A 24,140-nucleotide genomic window follows, 5' to 3' on the forward strand; every position below is an offset into this window, starting at 1 on the left:
ATTACTGAATGAATATTACGTCCGAGTAAGATATAATTTGTTGTTTTCCGCACTAATTCAATGGAGTTCAGGTTGTTAGATTTTTGTTTGGATACCTGGATCTGGTTCCAAGAGTGCATGGGTACCTCATGGTACTTAATAATTTTTATTTTATTTTATCAGATAAAAAGAGTGGAGGAACATTTCAAATTCACAACGGGAACGGGTATATGTTTCCTTCTATTCTAAATGTATTCATCTTTGTGGAAACATGTTCATGAGTTGCATAGCTTAGGCCTATCTAAATTATTCATTTAAAATTTATTTTACAATTTTGTAAAATTTTGTATTGTAGTGCACTCAAAATCTTGTATACAAATTAAAAACAATCTTCAGACTTCTTTGGGAAATATCAAACTTATTTTTGTCCTACTTCTTAAGGTTTATTTACAAATTTAAGGTTTGAACATGAAATGCATGTAGTTTGCCTTCTGTTACCTATAAAAAATTAAATGAAAGAGAATTGCGAAACTTAAAAATTGATGATCCCTAAATATGTGATCCCTAAATATGTGGCATTCTAACCAATTTTCTGTCCAGCTTTATAATAACCGAATAAATCTGCTGAATTACAGAACAGTGTTCATTACTTTTTTTCATATCAGTGCTAAAACATATGTTTCTGTCAATGTAAACGAAAGGAAGAATTGGCACAAAACAATATTTTTTACATTTCCTTCTCCACTATTAAACACTGATAAAAAACTATGGAAAGTAGCAGCTAGTTGTGGTCCAATCTAGTTTCCAGTTTCTTTCTACATGAAGAGAATGGAAAGGAAGGGGAAAGAGAAAGGAGAAAGGAGAGAGTGAAAGTCAGAGGAACTAAGACTAACTCTTGTGTCTCTCATTCTTCTATTGCTCTGTGTTAGCTTTGTATTTGTTTTGTTAGTTGTGTTTTTGAATATAGAATATACAGTGACAGTTTGTCCCATGGTTCAAAGGTATAGGTATTGTTCTTAACAGTTTAATTTTATCATTGCTATATGTTCATTTATGGTGTGTACTTCCAAACATCTTAACCTATTTTTTTTTACCTTTGATAACTTAGGTTAGTCTAACCATGGATTAAACATACTCCCCTAGGTCATTTGTCATCCTTATGGATCAGATGAAAATTTTACTGTTAGTTCTGTCCGGTGCTTCTTGGGGCGTGTTTTCGTTTACATTTTGTTTCTTGTTATTTTAGTTATTTAAAACCTTGTTTAACTAAATAAATGATCCAATCTTAGACAATAGCTCGTCCCCTGGTTATATAACCACAAATAAAAACAGTAATATCTAAGTTAAAACTAGCAAAATATACGAGTGTAGATAGTTGAAAAGTATTTCTCTATTGCTATTCTATATTATTCGAGTGTCAACCTTAACTGGGCTGAATTTAAATATTAAACATCAAGGGTTTGAGATAAAAAGAAAGTACCCATTCAACAACCTTCAATCTGGTTTTAGTATATTAGTTTTTGCTTTGGGACAAGAGGCAGAGCCAAAGAAACATAGAAGCATATTCGTAGAACGGGTACGTCAGAGTCGTATAAATTAGTTGAGTGGAACATTCTCACTTTTCATTGCTGAAAGATCCTCACTAATAAAACATCTTATTTTATGTGGTTGTTTAAAGGATGGTAGTGTTACGAATAACGATGTCTGCTTGTTCAAGTTAGCCGGATTAGCAGGGCCGTCCGAAGGGGGGGGGAGGGGCAACTGGGGCAAGCTGCCCCGGGCGCCACCAGTAGCTATTTGTATTAACATAGTATTAAAATATGCGAATGCGACTATTACTGCTCCGGGCCCCGCCAACCCTAGGGACGGCCCTGCGGATTAGAGGGCGACTACTGATGACTTATATGTCACTCCTTTCAACAACTACAATTTATGTTACTTGTTCCAGAAGGGCAGTAGAGATGGCGGGGCAGCATTACTGCCTGCGCTGGAACAATTACCAATCCAACATGACCTCAGTGTTTCACCATCTACTGCGCACTGAGGCCTTCGTAGATGTGACACTTGCTTGTAACAACGACTCCCTGAAAGCTCACAAGGTAGGCCGTCGCTCTTAGCCCTTCAATGTTTTACCCAGTACGTCAAGGCATTTTGTTGACGTTAATCCTCTAACGCATAAGTAATTTAAATATCACGTGCTTTTGTATTTAGACTTGGTGGCGCTTGTCTTCTAAGGTCGATGATAACATGGTGACTTAATTAACTGGACTAGTTTGAGTGTAGCTCCGAGGTAATTCATTCTACATGTGCAGGCTCAATTCCTGTATGTCTGCAATCTATATTGTGCTAACTAATATGTGAAAGCCAAGTGAAAGAATCCACCTTAAACGATTAGTCTGGCTTGGGTGGATGTTGGTATTAGTGAGTATACGAACTACACGCCCCGGTTTTGTTTCTTTTTGTAGTAGTAGTAGAGATGGACATATATTATTTGTTTTTTTACTTAATTTTTTGTTAAATATGGACTTATCGTGCTGAAATTGATATTCTGGTCAGCAAATCAGCAAAATTATCTTGTCAAAGGGTTAAGGTTATTATGTAGGTACTTTAACATAATAACAGTGGTGTTTTATTGCTTAGAAACGTTTTACTGTCTAGAGTAGCAATTATGCTTCTTTATTGTCTGTCTCCTAAAAGTGGGAGGGGGGGAGAGATCCCTAGTCCATTTGACAGTATTGAGTGAAATGAAATCAAAATAATTATAAGGTATTGCATTACATAAATGTTAAAACTCAAAAACCAACTAAAAATAAAATCAACCTTAATAATTGTTGGTATAATTAGTTGCTATATAAATGAGAATAAAAATATCTTATCAGTAAACTGTTGTTACAGTCCATTCTGTGACAGATTCATCCATGCATCCACTTGAATGACTTATCAGCTCAATAAGTTGTTATGTTTCTTATCAATTGTCTTAATTCCATTATTGATATATTCTAATAAGTTAGGCTTATCTACACCGTAACCTGTGAAAACAACTTGAAAAGAAACTATTCAAAATCCTTTGTTTTATTACATGTACAAGAAAAGCTACATGAACAATAATTACTATTTACCAATAAATGTATGAAGGTGTCATGAATAGTGATGTAGTGGGACGGAAACAACTCACTTTACTTTTCCAAAGAACCTGTATATTAGAGCGACCGGTATTTTTCTGCGACCTTGGTTAGGGACTGGAAAATTTACGACTACTATGGTTAAAAATTGGCAACAGTAAACTAAAATGTATCAGAAACAGTCCAAATCCAAGTATTATTTAAAACTGAAAGTAAAATAACGCTACTTGAAATTGAGGCAAAATGCTGCATCTATCGCAAAAACATTTTTTCCCTATTTCCAAATTTTTTACAGGAGTCTTAAAGGTAAATTCTGAATGGATGTTTTAGTTTGTGACTGTTTCAACAGCAAATAAAGAGTTATGATTCTTAATGAGTAAAAAATGTTTATGTTTGTCAGATTAGGTTAAAATCTAAACCTTTATGGGCAAGATATTTTCACAGTGATTCAGGAGATTTTAAGAGTTACTATTTTCTTTTCTAAGAGTTATTGTGGATTGATTTTTTTAATATTTAAATTTTCTGTGAGGTTGTACAAAATCAGTACAGAAACATTTTATAATTCCCCATTATATTTTTATTATTAATTTTAATATGGTTTTGTCCTACTTCCAACGTTTTGTCATTATTTTCAATGTTAACATTTTTAGTTTTTGCCACTGACAGTTTTCTACGTTTGTTTCAGGTGGTTTTGTCAGCCTGTTCATCCTACTTCCAAAAGATACTACTAGACAACCCCTCACAGCATCCAACCATCATAATGCCTGCGGATGTGTGTTTCACGGATCTCAAGTTTATCATCGAGTTTGTTTACCGAGGAGAGATTGATGTTTCCCAAGCGGAACTTCAGGTTAGGATTCACTCTCAAGACAGTTACTTTTTTTGCTTAAGTTATTATGTTTGCTGTATATTTAATGACTGTAATTATTGACTATGAGTTTTAGAGTTTAATTTATGACTTGTTTGACTTTAAATGTGAGTCCGGATCCTAGTAGAATTTTGTTTTTGGAAGTTTATCTTTTATTTTTGTCAGTTTAAGTTGTCAAGAGCTAACAATACTTCTCAATTTAATACTGAAGTATTGTGGGGTTGTAGGGAGTTTCTGACAGAATAACTATAAACTCACTTCTCCAGTTTTAAAAAATCAGGTAGTCTAGCTAGATTTTTGGATCCTTGTCCACGTTTGTCCATTAATCATGGATTAAAAAAATATAGATCAGTAATCTGCCACATTAGTCAAAACTAATGTGACAAAGTTCTCAAATATATATTTTTTTAAGTTAGTAGACATTTCTAACTGACTTCTGAGGTTGACTATTGTCAACACAGATTACTTTTTACTATTATTTTAGTAATTCGTAAATAGTTATTTGTGTAACTAGTGTGAGTGCAGCAAAGGCACTACAGTTACAGTACTATTAAAGTACCAGTATATAAAATATTTAGTCTTTCAAACACTATCCAACTTGTTTTTAGGTTAGGTTAAATCCAAACATTTGAAGGAAATGGGAAACGCTGCGCCAGCTGATCATAGTCGTAATATCTTTAAGTGTTGGCAACTTATTTTGAAGCGTACACAGATTACGTGCATAATAAAAACAGACTGTTTGGTTGGTATACTAGAGTGCGGCAAAAAAATAAGATTTCGGCAAAAGTAAGTAAATACAGCAATTAGCTATAATCAGTGCTAAGCCCACTTTGTCAGTTGACTGTAGGAAAATTAATAAAGAACGCATCTAACACAATGTGTTTTTGGAAGATTGCTTACATTTTGGATAATAATTTAATAATAGCTAAATTCAATAATGGTGCAAATTCAACTAACCACACTACTTTTTACAGTCACTCCTGAAGACAGCTGACCAACTGAAGATCAAGGGACTGTGTGAGGTTCCGGAAGGAACAGACACCAAAGACATGCCAGGAGCTGAAGTGACCCCTCTACCTCCCCGTCCAGCGTCCCCCCCGCAGTTACCCCCGTCTACCATCTCTGCGGCGGCGCGAGCTCACAAGTTCCGCAGACTCACTGTGCAGGCCAAGCGCAGACTGGACACCAAGCGACGACTTTACCGAGAGAACCCACAGCAGAAACAACAGGTTAATTTGCTATATTAGGCTTGTTAGAAAATGGATTGTTTTGGAACATGGAAATACGGAATGGAATCTGTCAATGTACGTTATTAGAGTTATTCTTGGGTTTTAATTAACATTTTTTATATCCCCTATGGACCTAGCTTTATGTGCCAAGTAAAAATATTTTACTATTACTTGGCTAGCAGAGGGTATTTAAATTATTAGAGAATATAATAAATGTGTTTTATCATTCAATTTTTGGACTATTATAGAAAAAGACGTCTCATCCATAAGCACCAGCAGTAGGCAGATTTTCATTGAAATATTTGAATGTACTATGATAGAAAGAGCACAATCTATTAGTGTTTCAATTCAGATACTGTTCATTTTGATTTTAAACTGACTTATAGCTTTAGCTAGGGACAAAATGTCTATTTTTTAACTATCCAAGTTTGATGTTTAGGCCTACTTAATTTTTTATGTGTATTTACAATTTGCACTTGTTTTATTATAATTTTTTTAATATTGAACAAATTCCAAATGCAAAAATGTAATTTCACTTTTTAATAGCAATGAACACACAAAAATCATCAGGTTAAACAATATAAAAACTAAGTAACATAACATCTTTTTGTACAGGTGGAGGAGCTGCCTCAGGTCCACCAAACGCAGACGATACATCAACCGCAGCAGCAAATGCTGCAGAACCACCAGAGCCATCAACTTCAACACCAAACGCAGCAAAACCTCCACCAAAACCAACAGACTAATCACAACGTACACCACCAGCAGAACATCCATCAGCAAACGTTGCATCAGCAAAACATACATCAAACACAGCAAAACATGCACCAAACGCAGCAAAACATGCATCAAACGCAGCAAAGCATTCACCAAACACAGAACACGCAGACACAAGTGCATCAGATGAACACTCATCAGCAGAACGTTCATATAGTGCAACAGCAAACGCTTCATCAAACGCAGCAAAGTATGCATCAGACAACTCAACAGCATTTGCAAACGCAGCATATGACACAGAATCATACCCACCAGGAGTCTGCGCAGCAAACGCAGATGATACAGGCTGTGGTCACCACGGTACACGACCCGTCAAATCAGCATAATCAGGTATGTTGATTTAACATTGGGCTCTAGGGCCTGGGTTTAAGAATTGGAGGATGTGTTTGCCTAAATGGGAAGAAGTCCATTCATTTTTAATTCAACGGGAGTGGAATGTCTAGTTCTTTCCATAGTCTCCTCACATATAGTCCATCCTCACACAAACACTTGAACACTTTGTAAATTGATTGGAATATTTCTCTCACACCAACAGAATTTTCAACCAAAGTCGAGTTTGGGAGAGAGATGTCTTTAGGTCCAGATATTGTTGACAGTGTTACCAGTATATGTTTATAGCATAATTGACAACTCTGTCGATGACATCCTGGCCTAAATAAGACCTAAAGACATCTTTCCTTCCAACCCAAACATTCCTTGGTTTTAAATACTCTCAGTAACAATGAAAGATTACAATTTTCTTTTATAGTTTAAAGTGTGTTCTACTTCATGTGCCATAACAGACTCTTTCCCATCCAGTCAAATATCCTTTTCAACAGCAAACCTTAAAACCGAGTGAGTAGTTTGGGTATGCTTTTTGTAAATAACAATTTTGTGGTTTTATTATACACTAAAACCTTATTTATCCGGTATAGACGGGAAAAGGGTCATAACGGATAAACAAATTGCAAGATAAACCGATAATACCAATTTTTGAGATGTAGACATTTAAAAACTCCTTCAGAAAGTCACTGCAATATCCGCAATACAGGAGCGCGTTGTTGTTGCGTTTTCTTTGTGAAGGCATTCTTATTTAATTAATTGCTTACATTAATTTATGTAAATTTGTATCGCACTATACTTTTATAGAAACTTGTTAATTATTTCTCTCAGAAGCTTTTCGCAGATAAATGAATACCGGATAAACGAGGTTTTAGTGTATCTTGGACAAGGCATCAAACATCTCATAAATTAATTATGCTTATTGTATTATGTATATGTAACAGGCTTATTAGTTATTGATGTTAAGGCCATCCATCCTTAATTTAGGGTTTTTATTCATTTGTGGGTTTGTTATATACATGGTGCTTTGATGCTAATTTTGGTGCCCGGTATTTGTAATGTACATTTTGTCTTTGACACTTAAAGTATTGTTAACAGAGACCCACATTCAAATAAAAAGTTTTCCTGTGTGCGACTATCATAACAGATAAACTACACATACTGCAGATAAATCTTTACTGCATTAAAACACGGAGAGCTCATGTTCCTGACTCCATCTGATTTTTTTTTCACCACAGGGATATAAAACTACTTCCGCCACACAACTATTTGGAAATCCATTTTGGAAATCTGGAAGATGTCTTTTATTTAATCTGATATAACTCTAATACGTAATAACAACTAAAAAAAAATTACATGTTGACTAGAAGTGTACAGTGTACGATACGGGGTGTTGTAGATATCATCAGAAAGTTTGGCCAACTGTATAACAGTTGCCACGAGCACAGACGATGATCTCAAGAATGTTTCTGGGGTGGTAATCCTGGAGAGCCGAGTAGGGGGTCACGGGGGGCATCTGCCCCCCCACCACACGGACGCTATCATGATGACAAGCCCCCCTCCTATCATGTCCACACACGCTCTCCCCTCCACGCAGCAAGTATGTGGGTGTTACGCTTGGTATTGAAATGCATGTTTATATTAGGCCTACTTTTTTAGTTGTGTATAGCTTTAGTTATGTACAGATACTCACCTATGCTTGGCTATGTTTTTACAATAAATTATTATGGTCACTTAACAAAAAATATCACAGTTAATTAGATTAAATGGTTAGATTGTGTTTGTGGGGGTTGTGTTGTTGTCGTAATGTGTTGTTAGCATTACCGATTCCTGGCCAAAATTGATTTTCAGGTTTTGGTATTAGTACCTGGTATCCAACTTAAAGGTGCTTAATCAGTTGTATTTAATTTTTAAGCCACAAATTAACAGACCATTTGAATTCAATTAACTTAACTGTTTAGTGGCTATTAACTAGCTAGAGCTACTAGTTTCAACATGTATAGTTTTGACATTTACTTTTTAAAATGCAATTATGCTTGTCATATTGTAAAATTCTAAACCTATTTTAGTGTTTCATGTGTGCTGATGATGCCAACTAAAAGAATTTCTCATGTACAAATTTCGGGAATAGTGTTTTTATGCCCAAATAATAGTTTTTAGATCAGAAATAAGAAGACATAATAGTATCTATCAAGACACACTATATACTTATCATAAACATAGATTAAAATGAGATTTTTTCCAAGAATATCAGAGCAGACTTACCTGAATGAAGAAAAAAATATTTTACACTAAATTAAAAAATTAGAATATTCACTGTCACTGACAGCTTTTTCAACTAAAGAAGATATGTGTTACTGAAAGTGTTGTCTTCAGGTCAACTAATCCAGAAAGTTTTCCAATGCTTTGAAATTCTAAACTTTGTTTCTGGGCTAGATTAGACTCTACTTCATTCAGATAAGAGTCTCTTTCATTCAGACTTGTTTTTCGCGCGTGTGCTCGTCACTAAACACAGAAGGAGTGAAAATGTCCCGTCTGGACAGAAGAGATTCAGCCAAGCCCCGTCCACTCAAGCTAGCTTTCAGAACCGAAGCCGATAATCAAGATTTCTTCAGGCATTTCTCTAAGGACCTTCTCAGCTCTGATCCCAAATTGAAGAATATTTCTATCGGACCAGACCGAACCCCACAGCAACGATCTCTTCTGAATAATTTGAAATATGAACTCGAGCTAAGGAAGAATATTGGCGAGGAGAACATGACAATTAAGTTTATCAAAGGCGTCCCGAAAATCATCACCATGCCCGCTCCTTCAAAAAACGAGTAAAGCACAAATAATAATAATTAACAGGCAGAACACTCCAATGAATCTCTATTTATTCTGAACTCTATTTATTCAGAGTTGATTGATTTACCATTGACTCGTACTTCTTCGAGGTTGAGTGTCTACTTTCAAAATGTGAATGGCTTGCGGTCTAAGACTCAGAACCTTCGTCAAAAAGCCCCCTCTACCTCATACGATATCATATTTGCTGTTGAATCAAATCTTCAGGAAGAAATTAGTGATGGCGAGCTTGGTTTCACTAATCACAACCTATTCAGATGTGACAGATCCCTCATTTCAACAAGCAAAACATCTGGTGGTGGCATTCTTGTTGCAGTTAGGAAGGACATTAAGTCATCACTGATTAGTTTAGAGTGTGGCGAATATGAGGCTCTTTTTCTCTCTATCGTCGTTGGGACTCGGCCTCTGCTGTTCTGTGTAGCTTATGTTCCTCCCAGCAAACCAGCCGCTACATATCTCAATTTTTCACATCTTGTAACAGCCACCTTGGTAAATTATCCAACTCATTCATGCTTAATCTTAGGAGACTTCAATGTCCCAGGGACTGATTGGACCACCCCCATCACTTCGGCTAGTTCCCCTGCTGCACAATGTCTTGTCAACCTCGCAGATATGTTTAACCTCAAGCAAATGAATAATATTTTAAACTCACGAGGTAAAACACTTGACCTCATCTTCACTTCAGACCATTCACTAAAAATCATAAGAGCTTTGGACCCGATTGTTGAGGAGGAACTCCATCACCCTGCTCTCAACTTTGATATTGACTGTAACATTCAGAAATCTTCTGAGTCCGACTTGCCTTCCTTCATTCCTGATTTTCGCCGCTGTGACGTCAAAGCTGTTAGAAATGATCTTGCCGCCACAAACCTCTCCATGGACGAGTCGGTGACCGATGTGGATTTCTTGTTTCAAGCTTTAATTGAAAAACTTCAACACATTGTACTTAAGAATACACCTTTGAAACGCTTAGGAACCGCACGTTTTCCATCTGGGTTCTCGAGGGAACTTCGACATCTTACTATCGAGAAAAAAATTGCTCACCGTGACTTCAAACTACATGGTCAGTATCCCGATCTGGATAAATTCAGGACCTTTCGAAGAAGATGTTCTCTCCTTGCCACCAGATGCTACAATGACTACATCTCTCATCTAGACTCGACATTCTCTAACAATCCAAGACCCCTGTGGAGCCATATAAATAAGATGAAAAGGGTCCAGACTGTCCCAACAAAGATAAAGTACAACGATATTGAAGCATCAGAGCCACTCGACATGTGCAATCTGCTCGTCCATTATTTCTCAAGTGTATTTGCACCCCCGATCCCAAGTAATCTAGTTTTTGATGTCAACACCAGTTTAAACATCAGCTCCTTAATGATATGTGAAAAGGATGTCCTCACCGAACTTAAAAGTCTTGATGAATCCAAGGGCTGCGGTCCAGATAGTGTACCCCCTTCTGTACTGAAGCATTGTGCTGACATCTTAGCACCAATATTAACTGTACTTTTCAACAAATCCCTGCAAGTTGGTATCTTCCCGGAAATATTTAAGTGGGGCTTCATAGTTCCAATTCCAAAGTCAAATGATCCTAGTGTAGCGACTAACCTACGTCCAGTGGTAATATTGTCATCCCCCTCTAAGGTATTCGAAAAGCTTGTTCTCCTTCAACTTGTTCCTGCAACTAAACACATTTTCTTCGCGTCCGAACAACATGGCTTCAGGGCAGGCCATTCAACTATGACCAATCTGCTGACTCTTCAAACCAGAATACATGCATGCTTTTGAGAGGGGCAATCAGGTCGACGTCATATATCTGGGACTATGCAAAAGCGTTCGACAAACTAAACCACTCAACGCTTCTCATTAAATTGAAGAGCTATGGAATCCTAGGAAATCTCTTGAGCTGGTTTGGCAGCTACTTGTCTGGAAGGAGTCTCTGTGTAAAATTCGCTTCCGCAGTATCAGCTCCAATTCCTGCTTATTGCATTGTTATTTATTTTTGTTAATATAGTCTATCCTGTTGTTATTGTTATATCTTGTTCTTGTACAGAGTTTATCATATTGTAATTTTTCTGCAAGTTTTATCTGTTTTTTATGAAGTTTGTTCTGCCTCTTACTGAAGTTTCACTCGGCACTGCATGTTTTTAAATCTCTCGTTTTGTCAACTTGTTCAGATAGTTTGTTATTTATAGTTGTTACTTATAGTTTGTTATTCATAGTTAGTTATTTATATTTTGTTATTTATAGTTGTTATTTATCTTTTTATGTCTTGTTATTGAAGTCTTGTTTTCCAGTTTTTTTTCACTACTTTTGTACTGGCCTGTGATCTTTTTTTCTGCCTCTGTATGTAGATTATTGTATTCTTCATGTAAAAATGGTGCATCCGTTAACAAATTAATAAATAAGCATTCTAATTTTTGTAATGTCATGTCTTGCACTCATGTTACATGCTATCCTTCTAATGTATGATGATCTACTAGGAATTATGTTTAATCTATGGTTTTGGGTGTTCAGGTACTCTTGGAGTCGTCAGGTCTTAGTGTTCACTCTGATGTGGACTCACTCACAGCTGATGTAGGCACTCAGAACACTTCCCCCACCTCTTCATCACTGCTAGCTTCTCCTCAGCATCATCAGGAGATGACAGGTGATCATCTTAATCAATATTTGTGTATTGTGTGAACTCCTCAACGCACCTAACTGGATTAAATCTCTCAATCTATGCTGACTAACTGGCATTAGACAAAGCTTTAGACTGCTTGACCATTGAGTAGACTTAACTACACACTAACAAAACTGGTCAACCAGAAGCACAAGTATAGTTTAAAAAAATTGACTTCCATTTTGCAGCAGATGTCAAGTAACTTATAGTTTGATGAGTCATAGATAGTGTAAGAGGACATTTTGGTTGAGTAACTTATTTGTTCAATTATCAGCTTTTGGAGCAAGATTCTTATTTTTATGAAAGTAATTATTCACATTTTTCAGTCTACTGTATCTTTGGGTTTCATCATTAATCTTTGTTTTGCTTATCTTAATTTTGGGTTAGTGTTAGTTTTGTTAGAGAGTTTACCAAATTATTTGTGGGCCAAGGATATTACAAGCTTACCCACGTTATATTTGCTCCAAACATGATTTTTTTGTCCTACCTTCGAATACTAAAGCTCTTGCTGGAAACCGTTTTAAACATTACTTAGGCTATGCCTAGAGGGTCGTAGAATTATCACAAAGCCAAACCCATTAGTAATTGGTGCGATTTCAACTTGGAACCTCAGGGAGGGAAACCAAAGCAACCATTATATTAGGCCAGCTCCTCATACCAAACAAAATTGAAACAATAGCAACCACTGAACATTTCTTCACTGAGACTCTACTGTCGGGGAAAAAAGTTTGGACACTCGAGTTTGGAGCTCTACAGAATAGTAACGAAACTAACTTAGAAAAACACGTAGTATATATAAATTTTCGTTGTTTTATTCTACGTATTCCTGTGAAAACCAAAAGTTTTTAGCTCGTTTAGGAAATTTTTTATGACAGTCGGAAGCTAAAAACTCCCTGTTTTTAGAGTATCAAAACCCATCTTATGACTTTGAAAATTCGCACTATGTAAACTAAACGTCAGAACTTCATCAAACTTTAATACAATATAGACACATATATAATGAACTAATTTGTGTAGTTTCAGAATTTTTACTCTACCCAAAAAGTTTTTGTTGTAACTTTGGTAAATTAACTTTTTCTCAAAAACGGCAAACGCTAGGAAAATATTTAAAAGATTGTTTTGAAGGTGATTGGTTTTGTATTTGAAATATTGATAATGCTCAACCAAGCTGTGATGCATGTTATTTATATAAATTAACAAAAAACTGGATGATCTCGCGCCTGCAAGGGGTGCAGACGCCATCGCACGCTCAGGAATCCAGTGCAGTGTTGCCACGATGGACCTTGACCGAGCGTAAGGTGATTCACGCAGTGTGTGTCACTGACGACTAACTCACAGGAAATATCAGGTTTGGCATTCTTCCAAAGGGTCCAAAGTTTTACCATCCCAAATATGTCATCAGTAATCCACCTCAGTCTGTCTTCAATTTTAGCTAGTGTCACATCGCTAAAAATGGGTGCTAAATCTAAATTGTCAGATTCGGAATATGCAATGATTGCCAGAGCTATATGTTTTTTTAGAAGTGAGGGAGTGCCGTTGGAGGTCCAAAGCCCTCATTATAAAAGGTGATGGGAAATGGTTAATAATTAATAATAACTGCTGTTCAGTTTTGACTTAACAGTTCGTGCTCCCATCGCTGCCCAGTGTCCAGGTGTTCAATTTGGCAACACTGTACGGGGTTTGCGCCCAGTCAGAGCCGGCGGCGGTCTGGAAGTGCCGTATTCGCCCTCCGCACTATCCAAATAAAATGTTAACTTATATAAATAATATGCGTAACAATGTGATTGAGCAGTATCAATATTTCAAATACAAAACCAATCACCTTCAAAACAAACTTTTCAATTTCTTTCTAGCGTTTGCCGTTTTTTAGAAAAAGTTAATTTACAAAAGTTACAACAAAAACTTTTTGGGTAGAGTAAAAATTCTGAAACTACAAAAATTAATTCATTATATATGTGTCTATATTGTATTAAAGTTTGATAAAGTTTTGACTTTTAGTTTACATTGTACGAATTTTCAAAGTCATAAGATGGGTTTTGATACTCTAAAAACAGGGAGTTTTTACCTTCCTACTGTCATAAAAAATTTCCTAAACGAGCTAAAAAATTTTTGTTTCCACAGGAATACGTAGAATAAGACAACAAAAATTTATATATACTACGTGTTTTTCTAAGTTAGTTTCGTTACTATTCTGTAGAGCTCCAAACTCGAGTGTCTAAACTTTTTTCCCCGACAGTAGGCTCACATTGATCAAGCTATAACCGTGTTACAGTCCTGACGCCTGTAGAGGGCCGAGTGACCGTGGACACAAGTCCTCTCTCGCAAGGTCACGATGGGGAAGACGTTAAGGTCAAGTTTGAGACACTGCGCGCCATGGAGCAGACAGACGCTCTGGATATGGATGCCCACATGAGTGCAGCCGAGAGGGTGAGTACAGTTGTCATAAAATATAAAGTGTAGAGGGTCGATCCAAAACAATTAGGAATTTGGGGTTTACGGATAACAGCATTTTCAGATATTTGGTTATTGACGGAGAAAATGAGACTTATTATTTTAACTTCATTTGATACAATTTAAATTTATTTTTACGTCTTTACATGTATTTTTTAATGGGTTTTCGTAATTTAAATAGCTTTTGCATGTAGATTCCCATCTTCACTTTTGAGCACACAAACACATTTTGTGATGGCTACACGGTTATTTCTATTTTCAAATATTGTGACATTTCCTAGCTTGTAATCTTGAGTGTATAATCGTTTTGCACCATTTACTAACATGTTATATACTTTTTTTACACTCCTAATTTTTAAGAAACAATACACAACTTCGCAAGAATGAATTGACCACCACTTCAAAATAGAGAACAAACTGACTTACAGAAATGCCCTGATTGAAATACAACAGAGTGAAAACAGCCTTAGCAGACGAGAATTTATCCAAGCAGGAAATACTTAATCAGAGGTCACTCCCTGAATGTGATCATCGCACCATTTAATTTAAATTTTTTCTCTCATTTAGTTAACTTTTAGTTTCAAATGACCACACTGCAGATAATTGAAGCTCTACCGTATTTCATTGTGTATCTTTATAGACTTAAGTCCCTGGAACCTAATTTTCTCAGGTTAACTAGCTGAACCCTAACCACTTCCAAAAAAACTTCTTATCCAGCCATATGTCTTCCCCCTTAATATTCTTAGTACTGATTTTGCCGATGTGATAGTGACAATCATGCCATGTTGTCAGAAGCAGGAGAACGGAGAGGAGAGTGTGGAGCATACGATGCACACGATGATGATCACCCCAGAGCTGCTAGGACTGATGCCTTCCAACACCCCGGGGCACCAGGGTAAGTCACCAGTCACCAGATTGGAGATTTTCACATCGATTATTTATTTTTATCAAACACCTGTTTTCTGTTGAAATAATTGCATGTTGTCATCTTAAGAAAGTTTGGACAGACAAGATAACATATTTTGATTTGATAATCCAACTCTTTATAGTACTCTTGGTAATCTGTAGCTGCGACAAATGATATTTTGCAAGATCTCTGTAAAATACAATGGGACTTCACATCTCAATTAACGGGCATTTTTTTAAACTCTGTCTGTCATCTGGAAAACGTGTGTTTTATAACTTTTACTGTAGGTTTTTTTACTCTAGAATTTCCAGCATGCATTTTAGTATGTACATACAATAAATAAATTGTACCCTACTAAAGTGTAGTTCCTCTCATACTGTTACTCATTTCCAAAATCATTGTAATTTTCCAAGTTATCGTAATTTAAGTAGTTTCTGTTATCCGTTTTAGTTAACTGTCATAGTCCTAGTTCCATGGGGATACAATAGTAGAGCTTTTTTTGTACCAGCCTATTGTCTTATGATTGTCTTAGGTCTCTTTATGAGGTAGAGAGCTGGTATTGTAGTAGAACATGGGATTCCATTCTCTAAGGACCCTGGTTCAAATCCTCCCAATCACCAATGGATTTTATCTAAGTGATAACACCGTAACATCTAAGCCTAGTGTGAAGTAATTTAAACAAATATTCCGGGAAAATGCACTCTATATCCTGCATAACTGATATAAACACCTGAGTATTTATTTCTAGATTCACATAGATTGAATTGCATGTTGCAGCTGAAGTGAGTGATTGTCCGAAGAGAGACGCGACCACCTCCAAGACGTGGACACAGGAGGACATGGATGCTGCGTTGGAGGCTCTACGTAACCACACTATGAGCCTCACCAAGGCCTCCATCACGTTCGGCATTCCGTCCACCACACTGTGGCAGCGAGCGCATCGCCTCGGCATCGACACGCCCAAGAAGGACGGCCCGGCTAAGAGTTGGACCGAGGACGTGCTCAATGTCGCACTCGAGGCGTTGCGTAACGGATCCATCTCCGCCAACAAAGCCAGTAAAGCTTATGGTGAGTTCATAATGGACATTGTTGAAACAAAAAAGGGGTATTGTTGTTTTTTTAACAATTAACATTATCAAATTATTTCTTAGAGCGACTGTGATTTAACTTATGAAAGGAATGTTTTACTGGTTCTACCTTTTGTTGAAAAATTTGTACCAGATCCTTACTTTAATTTTATTTCTTGGTTATACTGATTTTTTTATGCATATCTAAGCACAATGAGCTTATGAAAATATCTAAGTTGGGTGAATAAATTTTTTTGAAACAAATTTATAAGTGTGGTATGAGTAAATTTCTGGTGAAATTCCAAAAGTAAGAAGCTTTGATGAGGATTCCAATATTGTCCCATTGACCGTTTTTGTTTGTTGCGTTTCAGGAATTCCGAGCAGCACGCTGTACAAGATTGCACGGAGGGAAGGTATCAGACTGGCAGCTCCGTTCAACGCTGCCCCCACCACCTGGACACCCGAGCACCTGGAGCGAGCGCTGGAGGCGATACGCAGCGGTCAGACGACAGTGCAACGGGCTGCCGCAGACTTTGGCATCCCCAGCGGCACGCTGTACGGGCGTTGCAAGCGGGAAGGCATTGAACTGAGCAGGAGCAACCCAACACCTTGGAGTGAAGATGCAATGACTGAGGCGCTTGAGGCTGTTAGGTAGGGTTAAGTGACGTTTATTTTGATTTTTCTTATTTTCTGTGGTTAGATTTAGAAAATAGTGCGAGCACTGACAGACGTGTGACAGTAACAAAGACCAACAGACAGTACTGTAGTGTAAGTAGCAGTAATTTTGACAGGAGAGATGGACGAGCTCATCACGTCGCGGACTCCCCTTCGATTATCTGATTGGACTCGTCCATCTCTCCTATCAAAATCTGCGTGAGCTCAACGCTTGCCTACTACAAGTCAGAAGTCAATGGTTTAATAGTTTAATTGTCCTCTAGCGGACGATAGCTTCATTTTAAATTATAAGGATTGTATAAAATATAAACCTAAATTGCCTATTTGAGTTTATTTATTCAAAACTAATGCGCAACATTTATTTTATCGTAATTTTAAAAAAATTGGGGGGTTTTTTAGAATTGAGCTTGTTTTATCTAGCATGATCTAGTGTTGAAACTAAATTGTAAGTTGAGGAGCCCGAGGCTCGTTTTATCTAGTGTAAGTTTATGAGTCCAAGGGGGAGGGCTTAAGCCCCGTTAGCCCATATGGTACATCCACCACTGTAGTGTTTATATTTTATAAAATTCAACAATGCTTTAATTAATTAACACTCATCCTTATCACTTCTCTCCTTGCAGGTTGGGTCAGATGAGTATCAATCAAGCAGCTATCCACTACAACCTACCTTACTCGTCTCTGTACGGCCGCTTCAAACGAGTCAAGTACGAGGCGGATCACCCGTCGGCTGGAGAGAATGAGGAACTTCCACTCGTAACTCATCACAGTTTACCAGGTCAGATCATGCTGGTACAGTACCAGCAGCCGACACTCTACCAGCACACTCCTAGCTGAGTATACTTCACTGCTTCGGCCTCTACAAGTCCATCGTAAGCCACTCATCAATGGAAGCGACGTCTCCGGAGAAATCCTTTGGCGAGTAGAAATGTCTTCCTTTGTCAAAGCGAAAGGCTCTTTGAGAAATTCTTTGGTTACTAGAACTACCTATGTTCAAGAAATTCTTTGGAAATGAGAAATGTTGTCCTTGGTCAAAATTACTTAGTGGGAAACTACGTAATTTCCTCCAAAAATTGTTTAGCTAGAAGAAATGTCTTCCTTTGTTCATAAAATAGTTCGATAGTTGGAAGCTGTGTGCTCTCCCTTCAAAAAATCCTTTAACAAGTTTCAAGAGTTCAAAATTAAATTTATGAACTTATTAAAACTTATAAATATTTTTTAATTGTATGAAATAAATTAATTTGTAATGATTTGTGTTTTTAAAATCAATTTAAATGCTGTACATTTTAGAGAATAGATATTTTTAATTTATTATTAAGTGCATTTATTATTGTGCACAATATTTTAAGAAGTTTACATATTTTAACTGTAAACAGTATTTTAAATTATACATTAATAACTGTAATGGTTTACCAACAAAAATATATACCGTGACCTTGTGTGTCCGAAGCTTCTAACATAAAGTAATGTTTGTTTACGTTCAATGGCCAATTTACATCAGAACTAATTGTGATAAAAATTTACTGGGTAATTTTACATTTACTTGATTAGTGCGTTCCTTATATTGTTCCTTATGACCTGATTAAAGACAAACTACCTATCCCAAATGTGTACAAATTTTGTAATTTTAATCATAGACTAGGTTTTGCTATAAGATAGTGACATAGGTGGTTTTAAAAACAAATAAACCTTAGATTAATAGTAGATTAGATACTATTCAAAGGTTTGTTTTATACTTAGATGGTTAAAATGAAAAAAAAAACAAATATTTTCTCTGGAGAAAATATATTAGAAATACATTTTTATTTCATCTAGTACTTTGGCAATATTCATAATTAAGTGCAGTGTTCTTTTAAAATCTTTAAGAAAAAAAAACACTTAAGGAGGACAGAATTTTGTTGTCACTGGAATGGTATGATTTTCGATTGAGTAATACAGTATCTTGAGCTTAACTGATTCAAACTATCAATAGCTCAAATTAAAACTTATAATTTAATTTACTCATTATTTTGAGTCGAAACATATAAAAAAATATGAACGATATGGGAGCTATAGATTTTCAATCATAGAAAAACCTTATGAAAAATAATTGTTATGTTGGTTGTTCACCTTGCGTTTGCTTGAAACTCATCCAATTTGAATAACTAATAGCTTAAATGAAAGTGGACATTTTACTGAAGGTTCTTAGACCAAAATATTAAGGATTATATAATAATAATTGGTGAAATACATCTTAAATTGAAGTAAGAATTCAAAAATGAATAAACTTATGTTTTTTTGGTCAAGTTTGGTTGATGCTTGATGCGAAGTCTTTGCGTGCATGCCTTCAATTTGAGACCTTAATAATGAAAATCGGCATGGTAGAAGAGCCAAATGAACTCGGGAAAGAAAAACCAAATTTAACTCCCATAAGAAATACATAGGAAGCAAATTTGTTTTTACATATAAGCCGAGTAAGATTATAGATGAATATATGCCGAGATGCTTGATGGCAAATCTGCTCTTACATACCTTCAATTTGAGACCTCAATCATGAAAATCGGTCGGGTAGAAGAACCAAACGAGCTCGGAAAAGAGAAACCAAATTTTAATCCCATAAGAAATACATGGGGAGATTATTTTGTGTAGATATAAGCCGAGTGGGACCATAGATGAATATATGTCAATGCTTCAGATGCTTGATGGCAAATCTGTGCGTGCATACCTTCAATTTGAGACCTCAATCATGAAAATGGGTAGGGTAGAAGAGCCAAACGAACTCGGAAAAGAGAAACCAAATTTTAATCCCATAAGAAATACATGGGGAGCAAATAATGTTTACATATAAGCCGGTGGGATTATAGATAAATATATGCGGATGCTTGATGTCAAATCTGTGCGTGCATACCTTCAATTTGAGACCTCAATCTTGAAAATCAGTCGGTTAGAAGAGCCAAACGAACTCGGAAAGGAGAAACCAAATTTAACTCCCATAAGAAATACATGAGGAGCAAATTTCGTTTATGTATAAGCCGATTGGGATTATAGATAAATATATACCGATGCATGATGGCAAATCTGTGCGTGCATACCTTCAATTTGAGACCTCAATCATGAAAATCTGTCAGGTAGCAGAGCCAAACAAACTCGGAAAAGAAAAAAAATATTTTAATATATAAAATAGCCTGTTCTCAAACTTTCCCGTGAAATAACCGTACTGCTAACCCACTGGCCCTAAGTAGTACCACAGAAAACATACTACTATAACCCAGAATGCCAACCGCATGGTATCAACCCGTTCGGCCGACAGTGGCTCGGTAATGTTGGCTAAGGCGTTGTACTGACGAGTGTAGCATTGAGGTCTTTTACATGAGCAGGTTCGAATCCAGTACATGTGCAATCCGTATTGAATTTGCTATTGTGTGGCTTAGCTGGAGTGGAGGGCAGACTAAACGGTGTCCAAAGTGTAATAATTATTGCACACAAAACTTTTTTTACATTGTTTCTTTTTACATTGGTTTGGATGGGGACTTGGGCTAAAAATTTAAACATTGTTGGGAAATATATGATAAAAGGACAAAACCTAAAAAAATATTAATAGAGAAATTAAAAATTGGGTGTCAAAGGGTCAAGTGTTTTTTGCGGTTTGCAATGTATTTTTTGGTTTTTATAACCGACTTTTTTAAACAATCTCTACTTGTGAACTGTAGCTAATTCTCTGGAATTTTAACCAACAAATATAGGACTTCAAACAGTTATTCTAAAATGAGAGAAAATGTAGTTTAACATCAGCGGATTCAGATAAAAACAAATTTTACAATTTATATCCAGATGGTTCTAAAAACTCTATTTACCAATTTCTTTCTGGCTGTTTTCTATAACGGTGCTACATAATTAATTTTGATTTTGATATATCTTGAAATCCAAACTAGATAAAACTTCCTCATCTCAACATTCCTACTGGCACTATAAACTAATACTCAATTTTTACTATTTAAGTAAATTAGACAATATTCAAGAATTTTATATTCATTTTTGTGAAGTTACCTTTTCATATCTAGCTTGTAGCAGTAGGTCTTGAGTATCAAAGTTGTGTTGTATGGTGCTATTTTGATCCCCCCCCCCTCTTCATATTGTGTATATTCAACTATTCAGTTTATTTGTAATTTTCTGGACAACGAGTATGTAATGTGTATACATATTATGTGTAAAATGGTGTCCATTTTTAGTAAAATTATACATTGTTAAAGATGTTACAAAGCAAAATTGGCCTATTAATTTTTAATTGGCTCAATCTGAACTTTTTATTTTGGTCGTTGGCTGTGATGTTTAAAATATGTACATGTATGTATACGTTTACTTTATTTTTCCTGAAAGCAATTAAGAAAGTTCAATTTGTATAGTGAGAGGTGGTATCGTTAAGCTTTTACTGTACTTTTGCCAAATAATAGCAAAAATGTAAAAAAATAATCCTTTTATCTGATGTAGAACCTTGATAAGAAGACCCTCGATAACAAGTCACCCTTGTTAAAAAGTGTAATTTTCAAATGCTCTTGAATTTATTTTACGCCTAATCAGATGTTATTAAAAACTTCAATAAGAAAGAAGTCAACCTTGATAGCAAGTCTAATTTAATAATCCCCATGAGAGTCTTGTTATCAAGGTTCTACTGTATTATTGATAGCTCAATGAAAATTTGTATTTATAGCAAGAATTGATCCTGCTCAAATTTGGACCTCTGAAATCTGTATTAAACTATCCAATAACTCACTTAATTTTTTTGAAATTGATGAAATATTTGTTAAAACTTCCGGATATTAAATACTTTTTTACAAACCAAAGATATTTTTATAAATGAAAAAGCTTAAATATCATCTACGACTATTTTCTTACACTTTTCAATACGGTAAGTTATGTTAGGTTAGGTACCTATGTGTTATTATTTGTTGATATAAGTTGTAAAATATTCTATATAAAAATATTGTTTTATATTGCATATAATTTTTTAAATATTTTGTAAATCTGTAAATATGTAACATTTGTAAATATACAACTTGTGAAACAACTTTTGTTGTTCTTTTATTACCAGAACTACTTACTTACTTTTATTACTTTTGATCGATTTGTCAAGAAAAGGAATAATAGTTAATGAAATGGGGGTCTATAAAAAAATAAGTCATATAAATGTGTACATATAATCTATAATTTATACACTTTTTGATAATTCAATGGATCAGAAGTCTGGAGAAAGGTTCTTTCTAAAAATTGTTGCTGAAGAGTTTACGTTCTAAGTTGTTTACAAAATATTGATTGTTGGTCTTGCATATGGTCACTGGTAGTTTCAGGGGGAGGGCTATAGAGGCTAACCCCCCCCCCATTTAGGTTTTTGGGCACAGTTCTAGGCATTAAAATTACTAAAAAAAATCATCAAATGGCTTTAAAAATAGCGATTTTTGGGGAAGGAAAGCTTTCCCCCATTGGACCTGGAAAAATCAATTTGATTGATTTTGTCCTAAACACATAACAAAGTTTTTTGGATACAGTTCTAGACGTTAAAAATAGCTTTGGAAATTCACCAAACGGCTTTAAAAATACCAGATTTTCCAGAGGGGGGACCCCTGAACCCCCTTCTTTTCTTTGAGAATGTGGCACACCCGCGGTAGCCCCCCTTCACAAGATCCTAGGACCACCACTGCATGAAACTGTGTGTATTGGCTACAAGCTAGTTCATACGTGACGTGATGTGAAGTTACAGTGGGTTAACACCTACTGTGGCAATTTTAGGACTAGTTTGTCCTCATCCACCAAGGAAGGGATTGCAGCTACGGCAGGTACGTGTGTGTACATTACGAAAAAAAGTTTAATTACAATTTTAAATTCTGCCGCAGCCGCTGGTTAGGGTAAAGGTCCATTTCCTATCCTGCGACTGTTACGACTCTAGCCGCGCGTCTAGAGCCGTTGGGCTGGAGACGCTTGTCTCAATTCCTATGCCGCGACTCCTACAACTCCCACGACTAGTCGACTAGTGACTAGTGAAATTGCACTACTGACCGTCATGGAATAAGCACAGTTGGCAGTGAATATATTACTTGGAGAAAAGGAGGAAAAGGAATTATTAATGTGCATGGTAAAAAACAATGAACAACCTAATCCATTGTTCATGGTACGGTGAAAATAGGGGTTTCAGAGTATTCTTATTCAGAGACATCTTCAAGTATTGGGGGTGAACGTATGGGTGGTGACGAACCAGTTCCATCAACTTTGAATCATCTATGAAGGTACACACTTCAAAATTCGTATGTATAAACTATAAATTCGTTACAGCCGCGTGACTGAACTGCTCACGGATGGAGCAGTCCAGTCGCGACGGCTTCAGTCAGAAAGCTGTCAATTTTTTCAGCTGCGTGGCTGGAGCCGCGCGACTAGAGTAGTAACGCAGGATAGGAAATGGACCTTAAGGTTGGTTGGTTTTTATTTATATTGGTGAGGTTGGGCGTAAGGTGTGGTTCATGCTTGTTTGGGCGGGTTGTTGGGGTTGAGTTTATTCATTTCATCATATAGGTAAGTTTGCTATGAATCTATTTAATTACGATATATTCATTTTGCAAGATAAAGGATACATAAATCTGAGGGTGCGTCAAACAATTTGTTATGAATACATATTTATTGCTTGCAAAAAGTATACACTTTTTAAAATTACACCAAAGCACAACATACACATTTTTAGTTCGGAGGGTTGAATGGTTGTAGGTGTTTCGTGGGGATTCATAGGAGATGGACTTCAGCATCAAAAAGACAATGGTATATGTTACTACTTGTGGAAATCATCCACTAAGGCTTTTTTAACATATCGACAAATAAGCAGATTAATGTAAAATTATTCAATTGAAAATGTAGGTATATACTGTTTTGATCAGATGAAAAGTATCCAAATTTTGCAAATTTTCATTATCCAAGACACTGTCTGACACTATCTGAAAAGACACCACAATATTAATGGGGAGGAAACTCTACAATACACTACCCATCGAGTTGAAGGAAATAATAGAGGAGAACAGCTTTAGAAAAAAGGATTTTTTGATAAAAAAATGTATTATTCAGTTGATGCATTTTTAAATGATAAGTTTTAGAAAACAACTTGTAAAGGGATAATTCATGTTCTTAAAATGATTTCTGTGAGGTTTGATTAATTTTCTGGATACTTATTGCTAGTTGTACTCAATTATGATAACTTTACTGCATTGACAATGTCATCTATT

The 24,140-nt window shown here is 35.9% G+C and overlaps 1 protein-coding gene across 5 annotated transcripts in view; it reads left to right on the forward strand.

The window, feature by feature from the left end:
• Positions 1-21,917, forward strand: part of LOC129002452 (longitudinals lacking protein, isoforms F/I/K/T-like) — a 39,339-nt gene extending 17,422 nt beyond the window's left edge. For 2 of the 5 annotated variants that reach the window (XM_054430267.1, XM_054430266.1), the window contains exons 2-12: positions 1,928-2,078; positions 3,787-3,951; positions 4,944-5,198; positions 5,814-6,305; positions 7,696-7,896; positions 11,658-11,790; positions 14,078-14,232; positions 15,049-15,151; positions 15,941-16,231; positions 16,602-16,881; positions 17,526-21,917. In XM_054430267.1, the coding sequence (XP_054286242.1) occupies positions 1,941-2,078; positions 3,787-3,951; positions 4,944-5,198; positions 5,814-6,305; positions 7,696-7,896; positions 11,658-11,790; positions 14,078-14,232; positions 15,049-15,151; positions 15,941-16,231; positions 16,602-16,881; positions 17,526-17,739 (2,427 nt within the window). In that variant the 5' untranslated portion in view covers positions 1,928-1,940 and the 3' untranslated portion in view covers positions 17,740-21,917. The remainder of the gene's footprint in view (positions 1-1,927; positions 2,079-3,786; positions 3,952-4,943; positions 5,199-5,813; positions 6,306-7,695; positions 7,897-11,657; positions 11,791-14,077; positions 14,233-15,048; positions 15,152-15,940; positions 16,232-16,601; positions 16,882-17,525) is intronic. The other 3 variants (XM_054430268.1, XM_054430269.1, XM_054430270.1) reach the window with 3 other exon arrangements.
• The last annotated feature ends 2,223 nt before the right edge of the window (positions 21,918-24,140 follow it).

The sequence above is a fragment of the Macrosteles quadrilineatus genome, unplaced genomic scaffold, assembly GCF_028750875.1.
Source record: "Macrosteles quadrilineatus isolate MER2022 unplaced genomic scaffold, UCM_ALF_1.0 Scaffold_9__3_contigs__length_116548681, whole genome shotgun sequence".
Lineage (NCBI taxonomy): Eukaryota > Metazoa > Arthropoda > Insecta > Hemiptera > Cicadellidae > Macrosteles > Macrosteles quadrilineatus.